Source organism: Quercus suber, unplaced genomic scaffold (assembly GCF_002906115.3).
Source record: "Quercus suber isolate HL8 unplaced genomic scaffold, Cork oak 2.0 scaffold_254, whole genome shotgun sequence".
Taxonomy (NCBI): domain Eukaryota; kingdom Viridiplantae; phylum Streptophyta; class Magnoliopsida; order Fagales; family Fagaceae; genus Quercus; species Quercus suber.
This window is the reverse complement of record NW_027069710.1, coordinates 6,847-18,476: the sequence shown is the minus strand read 5'-3', so window position 1 is coordinate 18,476 and position 11,630 is coordinate 6,847. Positions and strand designations below refer to the sequence as shown.

General features: G+C 35.5%; 1 protein-coding gene and 1 pseudogene across 1 annotated transcript; both read right to left on the bottom strand.

The window, feature by feature from the left end:
- Nucleotides 1-4,002: 4,002 nt before the first annotated feature.
- Nucleotides 4,003-4,443, bottom strand: LOC136070705 (pentatricopeptide repeat-containing protein At1g64100-like). The gene has a single exon (XM_065781006.1). The coding sequence runs from the start codon at nt 4,441-4,443 to the stop codon at nt 4,003-4,005; it is 441 nt and encodes a 146-aa protein (XP_065637078.1).
- A 125-nt stretch (nt 4,444-4,568) lies between these two features.
- Nucleotides 4,569-5,799, bottom strand: LOC111988206 (putative pentatricopeptide repeat-containing protein At1g12700, mitochondrial; annotated as a pseudogene).
- Nucleotides 5,800-11,630: the final 5,831 nt, after the last annotated feature.

Genomic DNA, 11,630 nt, shown 5'->3' with positions numbered 1-11,630 from the left:
CTTTTGCTTGGTGCTGACTCCAAGAAGGCTTAGATGATGACTCCTAGCTTCTGTATATTTATCTTCCTATTCTTCAATTTAATTTCCTATTGTATTGTTTTGGTTTGTCTTGCGTCAGTATGTACAAATAAAACAACTGGTGGTATATTCATTGTCTATATTGACTTCTATCCATTATACTAGTAACTTAAAGCTTGTAAACCTTATAAAATGAGTAATTTCAAGTGCCCATTTACTTCAATTGAGCAATTTCATCCTGAAAAAGGACCCATATCACTTATTTCTTCTTAGGTGGTTTAGTTGAGGGATAGTCCAATAGTGCCATAGTCACTTGACTTCTACACATTATACTAGTAACTAATAAGCCTATGACCTTATAAAATGAGTAATTTCAAGTACCCATGTACTTCAATTGAGTAATTTCATCCTGAAAAGGACCATGCCATCTTATTTCTTCTTGGGTGGTTTGGTTGAGGGTTGGTCCAATGGTGCCATAGTCACTTGACTTCTATCCATTATACTAGTAAATATAAGCCTATTAGCTTATAAATTTGTGGACTTTGCTTATGGCTTATGCCCCTTTGACCCTACTTACCATCAACAACCATGACAAATTGTTGAACAAAACATAAAGCCAGCTAATGTCTTTCGTCTCAATCTTAGTGGTATGTTTGATTTTGAACCAAACTCCATTTATATTTTGAACAGCATTGTAGGCACTGGCCACTCCTGTTGTGTAAATTATTAGATGGCAAGTGTAGCGCACATGGTTCATCACTTGTGGAACCATCAGCAGCATATTATTATTTGGAATTTTATATTTGATTTTATAATAAATTAGGACTCAGGATGTAGTGGATAACCTTGTGAATCTGCAAATGAATACTTTGACTTTGTCTCAAGAACCTTGTGACTTGGTAGCATTACCTAATTCTACCGTACTTGCAATTATTATATTAAAAAAAAAAAGGGAAAATTTGGGCTTTTTCCATTTTCAGGCAAATTAAATAACCTTATGTCACATTTCCCAAACTAATTAAAGAAATGCCATTCTTTTGAAACTCGACTTACTCAAAATCGAGTTAAACTCTATAATGACGTTTTTAAAGGCCTATAGTGGTGTCTTTTAACTCGCCTTCCATGAAATCGAGTTATAGGTAAAAAAATTGCCTATAACTTGATTTCATAGAAGTTGAGTTAAAAAACGTCACTATAGGTCCTTAAAAACGTCACTATAAACTCCTTAAAACGCCACTATAGGGTTTCAGTTTTTTTTTTTTTTTAAAACTCGATTTATCATAAATCAAGTTTTAAAAGAGGAGCATTTCCCTAATTAATTTGGAAAAAGGAGTATAAAGCTATTTAATTTGCCCGAAAAGGGCAAAAGCCCAGTTTGTCCTTAAAAAAAAAAACATTGAAAATTTGGCAAATAATATAGGATAAATTATATTAAATTTTGAGGGAGACAAAGTGAATATGTGGAAGTAAAGTATCACAGTACATGTTTAAGAAAGAATCTGAACATATTTACAAATTAGAAGTGTGGGTACCTAGGATGTACGGATCTTCGGGCCAAGGGCTTTTAGCCTTGTAGCCTTTTACACCGCATCCTCGGCATGTCCTTCAACGTCCTAGGACGTTCTCGGACGGCTTCGCAACGTCCTAGAATAACTATAAACCGATGGTACATTACTCCCTTCGCTTCACAGCTTATAAAGTAGTAAGTGGGGGGGTTTTCCTTCGATGTGGGACTCCTAGGACACCGTCCGAGGACGTTGCCAAGCATGCCTAGGACGTTGCCATGCATGCCTAGGACGTTGCGAAGCCGTCCGAGGACGTCCTAGGACGTTGAAGGACATGCCGAGGATACGGTGTAAAAGGCTACAAGACAAAAAAGTCCTTGGCCTGAAGATCCGTACATCCTAGGTACCCACAATAAAAATAACTATAAACCGATGGTACACTACTCCCTTCGCTTCACAGCTTATAAGGCAGCAAGTGGGGGGGTTTTCCTTCGATGTGGGACTCCTAGGACACCATCCGAGGACGTTGCCAAGCATGCCTACGACGTTGCCATGCATGTCTACGACGTTGCGAAGCCGTCCGAGGACGTCCTAGGACATTGAAGGACATGCCGAGGATGCGGTGTAAAAGGCTACAAGGCAAAAAAGTCCTTGGCCTGAAGATCCGTACATCCTAGGTACCCACAGACATAATTACTAATTTTTTATCTTCTAAAAATTTTACAAATTTGAAAGATATAAGAATAAAATATAATCCAACAATAGATTTTTTTCAAAATTCACAACCAATAAAAAGATATTAAGTAAAGTTGTAGCCTTAAACTATAATCAAGTTTTTTGCTAAATTTTGTTCAATGTAAAATTTAATTTATTCGATATTTGTAAGAAATTAAATTTTATAAGGATATGGTATAAAACCCAAGTTTTACACCTTCTAATTTCATTGTCAATGTCCAACGGCTTTACAATGGAGCAACTTGCAATGAAGGTTGGGGAGAGAGATCAAATTAGAAAGAAGGAGAGTGAGAAGTTTTTTTAAAAGATTTTTTTTTTTTAATTAAGAAGCTTAAAAATACCAAAATGCCCTTAGTTTTTGGGTGACTGAATTTTTAACCAAATGACTACATTGAATAATCATTAAAGTTATAAGACTAAGGGTCCGTTTGGCAAAAATTATTTTTGCCAACTTATTTTATTATTCAATTTTTTTTTTACTATTCATGGGTCACGCTGCACTTTTTGGTACTATTCATGAATCCTATTGTACTATTTCAACTAACTTATACATTTATCTATAATATTTTTAGCAAAAAATTTTCAGTTTCAACAAAATACGCAAATCCCAAACAGACTCGAAAATAATCAAATTTAAAATTATAAAACTGAAATAAATTTTGCATAAAGTTAAATGGTGAATTTTGTAATTTAGCCTTTTTTTTTTTTTAAGCCAATTTCAATATAATGCAAAACCATTTTTGTGTATTAGTCCATCATGTGATTAACTAAGTCATACAAGAAATCTACTTATATTGATTTTAATCATCCATTTCACGAGTTACCAAAACTATGTACGTATTTGCGGTACGTTTAATATCCTGATGTATAAATTATATACTCTGTAAGTACATAACCAAAACCATGTAACACCCAAAGTGCCGAACCTTTTTTTTTTAAGTGATTGTCTTACGAACTTTTGGGACAGCAAACATAGGTAACTATTACATAACTTGAGATATATACATAAGACAGTGTCGATAGCATTCATCTTTTAAGCTTTCATCTCATTTAGCAACTCACAGAAATTTTAATATCACAGCAAGATAATTTGGATGAAGGAATTGCACAGTTGAAAGCTTGCAAGTCATTTGGATGTTCCTTGGCAGACATCTTGGCAACGATGCAGTAGCTGATAGAATTGACATTATTTCTATGTCGCTTGGTTTCTACCAGTCACTCTGCGTCTTTCCATGCCATGAGAAAAGGCATCTTGACTTCAAGTTCGACTGGAAACTTAGGGCCTCAGACATTAACCCTCTCCAAGTATGCACCTTGGATATTAGCTGTTGCCGCCAGCAACAATGACAGGAAATTTGTTGCTCGAATTTGCTTGGCAATGGACAAGTGTACACTGTGAGCTTTTGATTGAAGTTATTCCATGAAAAAGATAGCATTTCAATACAGTATTCTTTAATAATACCATACTAGTTTTTTGAATGATCTAAGAAGGACCTCTCCATTAATAGCTTCAACTTCAACGAAAAATCATTTCCCTTGATTTAGGCAGGAGATGCTGCAAACTATTCTGCAGGTGCTGACAGATTGACAAACGATGGGTAAAAATATGAAGCTTGTCCTTGATCTAGAGAAGTTAAAAAACCTTCACACAAACTTATGAAGCAATTCTTGAATGTTCTTATCTACATAATTAGATGACAGCATGTCGACCAACATGGTTGCAACCAACAAATATACATACACCTTATAGATTGACTAGCAAAGTCTTAATAAGTAATTCTTGAAGTGCTTTATCTGCTAGATTTGCAGATAGCAAGTCAACCAACATGGATGCAGTGGTTGCATTTGCTGAAAAACCCTTGTCATCCATTATCTTAATAAGTTCCATAGCCTTTGCTGTCTCATTTTGTTGCAACAACCCATGGATGATTGTGTTATATGTTCGATCATCAAGAGAGAAATGGTTCCCATCCATTTTCTCTAGCAGCTCACTCGCTTTATCAATTAGCCCCTCTTTGCAAAACCCCTTGATCATTATATTGTAAGTCGGAACATCAGGTTGCAATCCTTTTGCAAGAAGACTATTAAAGATTTCTCTTGCAATTGTAAATTCCCCGACATTGCACATACTGTCAATCAAGATGTTGTAAAACACAATATTGTGGTCCAACTTTTTGTCTTCCATCTCTTGAAACAATGCCAACGCCTCCCCAATTCTTTTGTTCTTACAAAGGCCATTCAACAAGATAGCATAGGTTTGGGGACTTGGAAGTTGGCCACATGCCTACACCTTATGAAATAGGACTAAAGCAGCCTTGTGTCTCTCCACTCAACAAAACCCACCTATAAGGGTGCTGTAAGTCACAACATTTGGAGTTACTCCCTTGTTGGACATTTCACGAAAGAGATTCATTACCTCATCAATTCCTTTCTTTTTACAAAATCCATTAATCAATGTGTTATAGCTAACAACATTAGGTGAACAACTCCTCTCAACCATCATGTTCAATGCTTTGATGGCATCCTTCAATTTGTTTTGCAAACAGTAACCATCAATTAGAGAATTGTAAGTGATTGTGTTAGGCCTAATTCCTCTTTCAATCATCACATCAAAAACTTCTTTTGCCTCTGTCAGCATTCCCTTTTTGCAAAGTGTGCCCGCCAATATATTGAAGGTATACACATCTGGCATGATCTTCTTTCGCACCATCTCATTCAACAGAGTAGTAGCCTCTCTCCACCGGCTGAAATTGCTTAGGCCTTGAATTAAGGAATTGTAAGTGAAAAGATCCGGCTAAATGTCTTTACTCATCATTTCAGTCAAAAGATTCAAGGCCTCAGTTACCAACCTATCCTTACATAAACTGTCAATAATTGTGTTATACGCCGTCAGATCAAGCTCAAAATTCCCTTCTTCCATCTTCCTAAGCAACCTAATAGCCATACTAGTCTGTCCAATCTTACACAGAGCATTTAGCATCGTTCCACAAGTAATTGCATTAGGCTTATACCCATTCTTCTCCATTTCTTCTACCAACCTCACAGCTCCAGCAATGTTACCTTGAAGACACAACCCCTTGACAAGGGTGTTTAGAGTAATAGAGTTTGGGTGATAACCAAGTTTCAAAATTATTGCCAAGACAGAAAACCCAAAATCTAGATGGTTCAAATGGCAGAAGCAGTTAATCAAAACATTGAGAGTATAAACATTGGGAGAGACTCCGAATGATTCGATTCGTTTAATTAGAGAAATGACTACTGGGTAATGCTTCATTCTTGCAATGCCACCCAACACATGATTAAAATCGGCAATGGAAGGCAAAGGGCGCGTGTGAAGCATTTTATCAAATAGGTCTAAGGCATCATCAACATTCCTAAAGCTTCTAGATTTACACTCATCTCTAACAGGTTTCAAGAATTGATTTTGATTGTGATTGTGATTGTGATTGTGATTCGGGGTTTTTTTAGCACTAGCAGCAGTAAGAGTAGAATAACAATAAGAACGAAAACAAGTGTGGGAAGAACGAAGCAGCGTACCCATTTTCCTGAAGATCCAGCAAACAATTCGATAGCGAAATCAGAACGAAACGATAGAATCGATTCGGGTCGGGTCCGTCGGTTTTGAAGGCAGTTTCCTTGAACTAAGCTGCCGATCAGTTATCTCATGGTGAGAGAGCTAAGTGCCGAACCTTTGATTAGTATGAAACATGCATCTCCTTTCACATGCACAAAAGGTAGGGAATCACTGCGTTGATTTACTGGCTGAAAATAGTTTTATCTTGGGTAGTACCACTTTGTTATTTTCTGGATCTACTCCATCCATTGTAAGCCAATATATATATATATATATATTAGAAGGTAAAACTAGAAAATTTAATTAGATTTTAATTGGATTCTCAATTTTGCACCACGTGTCTTATCTAATTTTTAATTTTTGTACTAAGTGAATTATTTATGCATTTATTAAAGTCAAAGCTGAAAGAAAATTCAATTAGATTTAAATTATATTTCAATTAGTTTAGTCTAATTTTGCCTCATATGTTTCATCTAACTTAAGATTTTAAATTTTTGTACAAAATGAGTTAATTCAATATAAAAATTGGAGAATTAGAGTTTAATTTTGCACAAAATGTCCCATCTAATCTAAGTTTTTAATTTTTGTATCAAATGAGTTAATTCAATGTAGAATACAAAAAGCCCAATATAAATAAACCATAAAAAACTTAATCATATATCTAACTTTATATATAAAATTAGAGAAAGAAAGAGTTTGAATGATTTTATATTTAACAACCATTTTTTGTGTAACTTAAAATAATTCAAACTTATAAGTCATTCATATAATATACTATGACTATATGTGGTCCATTACTAACAAAGCAATAAAACAAAACTTAGAAAAAATCCAATTAAAATAAAATTTGAATTTTTCTTTTGTTGGATTTCCATACAAATATGTAATAGTGAATTGATATTGCATATGTAATATCCAATAGTAATTTTCAAATTTATATATGTAATATCAGTGTAAATATAATAAAAACTTAGTATAACCAATATTATGAAAATTGCAAAAAAAAAAAAAAAAAAACATCATTTTAGTACTTCCAAAAGTCCTGGTCAAACTAATGTTCTATATGTTTAATAGCACCACTACAATTCACCATTCACATGCATAAGCACAAGTTTCATACTAGTTATCAGTGATGCCAGAGGCTAGAGGTGTAGTTTACTCAAACTATTAACTTCAGTTATAATTTTTTTTCCCTTAAACTTATGGTAATTTAATGCACCTTTTTAAACAAGAAAATAAAAATAACAACTTTATAGTCTTCCATTCTTTAATTTGTAGTTTTGTACTATCCCCGTAACATCCATGAACTATACATTTTAAATACAAACTATTATAAATAAAAAGCTACCACGCACCCTTAGTATGGTGGTCACTCTACAAGTATAAACACTTGTGGGGTGGGGAGGGGTAAGGGCCGGGGTTCAAGTCTTCAGGAGGGAGTTTCACACACATGTACACTTAGATTAGGTTAAAGTAAAAATTCTATCTTATATCAAAAAACTATTATAAATAAAAAGCTTATACACTATTCGGGAAAAAATTATAATCTAGCAAGTTTTCTACTTAAGTAATTGTAAAGTAAAACCAAGTTGGCCAAAACAAAGGAACAAGTTTTCTCCAATTTTGCTGCGATGGTCCATATCCCATGCTGTCCATATTCCCTTGTAGGGAAACAAGTTCCAGCTTCTGTTGGATTAGGTAGTCAACAAGAAGAATCCCATTGCCCAGCCTTAGGAAAACAAATTCGGTTTGTGAAAAGCCACAAGCAAGGAACGTGAGCATACCTTTGATACCAATATCTACCCTGGTGCAAAATGAGGTGACAGGAGCTCAACAAGTCTGGATACCAATGGTGCAGTAACATGAAACTCACACTATGCCTTACAACCCAGCGTGGAGACATTATCCCAGCTATGGACACAATCTTCAAGGTAGGAGGTTTGAGTGCGATGATTACCGAATAGCAACATACCATTTGAACAAGCAATAAACGAACAATCACTTGGAACCAGTGCATTCCCTTTACATTTATCAGAAGAAGTCATATGTATCAGAGATGATGTAGGTAAAAATGCATGTTCTAATTCACATTCAATTATGCAGAAGCCTAACAAAGACGATAATCCATTTCTTCTAATTTGATGTTTCTCTTCCTTAAAAGTTCCTTAAAATAAGAACTAAAAATAATCTCACGCCACTTTTGGAAACTCTTCTAAAATCATACAACACACGGCACTAGTAATCAAAGCAGGATCTCAGTGAGAAGTTCATCAGTCAAAAACACATCCATTTATTTGCTTGTCTTGTGTGGCATTCTCAAAAGTACACATGTTATGTGTGCTTTCTCGACTGGCGTTGTTGGTGTTGTTACTGTTCTTCAGATATAGATAGATAGGCCTTTTTGGTTAAGAATCAGCACTTTGTAACTTGGTTATTTATTTGGTATCAGCTTATAAGCTAAGCTTTTAGCTTTTTGTGCAGCTTTTTAAAACCTCAACATTTTTCCTTATTTTCTCACTTTTTCAGGCGATACAAGGTCTCAACTTCTTTCTCTCTCTCTCTCTCAACCCGAACCACTACTCTCCTCTCTCTGACTCACTCTTTCATAGTCTCTCTCCTGAGAAGGTGGTGCGTGGGTTTGGTGTTTAGGTTTGAATTCGATGGGTGTTGTTTCAAATCTGCACTATCTGGATGTTTGGGTTGGCTGTGAATAGTTGTGGGTGGTGGTTTGCATTGGTTGTGGGTTATAGTTTGCCATGGTTTTTTTGAATTAAGGTTTTCTGTGGGGTGAATTTGCTATGAGGTGGTTGTGGCTTCTAATGCGGTGGTGGTGGTTTTGCTGTGGATTTTTTGGGTTTTGTTGCTGCGGGTTTTGGCATGGGTTTCTTTTGGCTTGTTAGTTGGCTGTGGTAGTGGCTGTGTTAGAACCACAACCAGGATCTGGTTTAATATATAAGCTAGCAAAGGAGGAAGGTCTAAGGAGGATAAAAAAATAAAAATAAAATAACTTCTACAACTGATCATAACGATTCAAAATCTATAACCCTAATTCAGGATTCGAATCCACCACGAGGCCTTGCAAGTTATTACTGTATTTATATTGTTAGTCATCAATCAATTACACAAGTACAATTTCTATAAAGGAATGGGATTAAGAATTAATCATGTAATTGAACATGGGGAAAATTTTGTTCATATATGAAACTAGAATAAATATAAAAAAATCAAAACAAATCATGAAAACAATATTGAAAACTGAAATTAGCGAATATGAGAGGAAATTAGCAAACAGCGAATGAAATTCGTCGTGTAAGAAATTCCTCCACTAGAGTATAGTCCGTCCATATATCTATACTACTATTTAAGGGTCTGCACCTATTTGGACTGTATTTTTTTTGTTCAAAATACTCCTATTTTCCTAAGTTTAAGTAGAGACAAAACTAAAAATAATTTGGTAAAAACTACATATTTTAACTCCCACTAAAACATTGCCAACAAAATAGGACCACTTCTTTTTTCTTTTTCTTTTTTTGTGATAAATAGGACCACTCTCTTGGTTAAACGTTTTCAGTTTTTTTTTTTTTTAATAGAATTTGTTTTCCCATCCGTCTCCTTAAATTTAGCAAATTATTAACATATACTCTCCTTCTCTTTATCTTCGGTTACTTTTTTTTTTTTTTTAAGGAAATTATGTATGGTTAGTTGGTAACTTTAAAGAAAAGAAGCAAACTCTCTAACAAAATCAAGCAGGTTTTATTATTAAAAAATAAATAAATCAAGCACGTTTTTTCATATAAAAAAAAATCAAACAAACGGGAGAACATGGAATAAAAGGAGAGGATGGTTACTGCATTATTGAAAAAAGTGTGGGGATAGAAAAGTGAAGTAAAAGGAGTTTTAATTAGATTTGATGGTTGGCAGAAAAATAAAGCACGTTTCAAGCACGTTTTGTTATTATAAAAAAATCAAGCATTTGTTTTTTTTTTTTAATCTCAAAGAAAAAGAATCAAATTTAAAACAAAGTGATAGATCCAAATTCTAGGGGGTGGACCGAGAATTCATTTTGGCAGAATTTCCACCGTGATGATGCTAAAGCCATTTTGCATGTACCATTGAGTTACAGAGATATATCTAATATAGTGGTATGGATTGGTGAGAAATCAGGTGAGTATTCTGTTAAGTCGAGGTATCGTGTGGCGCGAAAGGCATGGAGGAATTGAACTGTGCTGAATGTTCTAGAGGGAGCTGTGGGAGGGGAGATGTGGAAAACTCTATGGAAGCTAAAGGTGCAAACAAGATTAAGGTCTTTGGCTGGCGAGCTTGCCGTAGCATTTTGCCAACTCAGGTAAACCTGTCCAAGAAGCAGATTATTGCAAATAACTGATGTGAAGCTTGGAAGATGGAACTAGAAACTGAAATCCATGCATTATGGAATTGTGGTGTGGCACAGGACATTTGGGCTGGCTACTCAGCTAGATTGCAGAAGAGCCATGTGGGTCCGGAGGATATGCTACAATTATGGGAGGAACTAATGGCTAGGCTCACTATTGATGAGTTAGAACTTTTCTAGCACAGGCTTGGATAATATGGAATTGAAGAAATGCTTTGATCCATGGGAAACAGTTGCAGGCACCTGGTATTCTAAATAAAAGGCTGCAGATTTTATGGAAGAATTTCGGCATGCTTAATCCCGCTTAGTCACAAGTCCGCCAAGCTCAAACCCGATTAGCTGGAGACCACCACCTCCAAACCGGTTCAAACTAAACTTTGATGCGGCGATATTCAAGGATGAAGAAGCTTCAGGATTTGGAGCTATTATTCGAATGAACGTGGTGAAGTTATGGCTGCATTTTCAGGTAAGGAACCACCGGTGGCTTGCAGCGAGGAAGCTGAAACCCTTGCTTGTAGATGTGCAATGGAGTTTGCATTGGAGTGTGGTTTTAGGGAGATGGTGGTTGAAGGAGACAACCAATTGGTTATGACTGCGCTGGAGAGGAAGAGGAATCTGTCATCACGGTTGGCCATATTCTGCAGGATGTGCTTTGTCTGCTTAATGGGTCTGGTTGGTCACAAGTACTATTTGCTAAAAGGAGCGCCAATACAATTGCCCACTTATTAGCTAGGCATGCAAAAAATGGGTCACATGATGTAATCTGGATGGAGGAATCTCTCCACCTATAGTGCAAGCTTTGTACCTTGACTCTGTCTCCATTTAATGAATTATGAGGATATTTTCCTCTTCAAAAAAAAAAAAAAAGTTTTTAATAGTTTCCATCATGCATGCCTTTTACTAACTCACGTTCAAATCATTTACATAACTAACAAGCACCAACACTTCTCCTTGCTATAAAAACAACACAAACTTCTCCTCCCTCAAACCGTTTCCAACAACACAAAGCAAATGTTGATGGTGAATTCTTATCAACATCTCCCTTTGTTTACGTTTATTTACTTTTATCTCTATTTTTACTTAAATTTTTTTGCTTTTTCAACAGGAATCAACAAATCATATTAGGATTTTCATACCGGTAGACCAAGCCTTGGCATCTTCATCCACTCCATCAATGACTTAGTAGCCGACAACGTTAGACCATCATTTCTAACAAACTCAATCCCAGCCCTTCCTATCAAAAAAGAACCAAATCCCTTTTTTGTCTTCAGTGCATGTTTAAGATTTTCACCGCAAACAAACTCAATCCCCGTTTTGTTTTCAGTGCATGTTTAAGATTTTCACCGCAACAAACCCAATCTCTCACAATCCAAATAATGCTTAAGATTTTCACGTAGATTTTCTGAAA

What these genes read in the sequence shown, in the direction of transcription:
- LOC136070705 (XM_065781006.1), bottom strand. Translation starts at nt 4,443, where the DNA reads ATGGAAGACAAAAAGTTGGACCACAATATTGTGTTTTACAACATCTTG.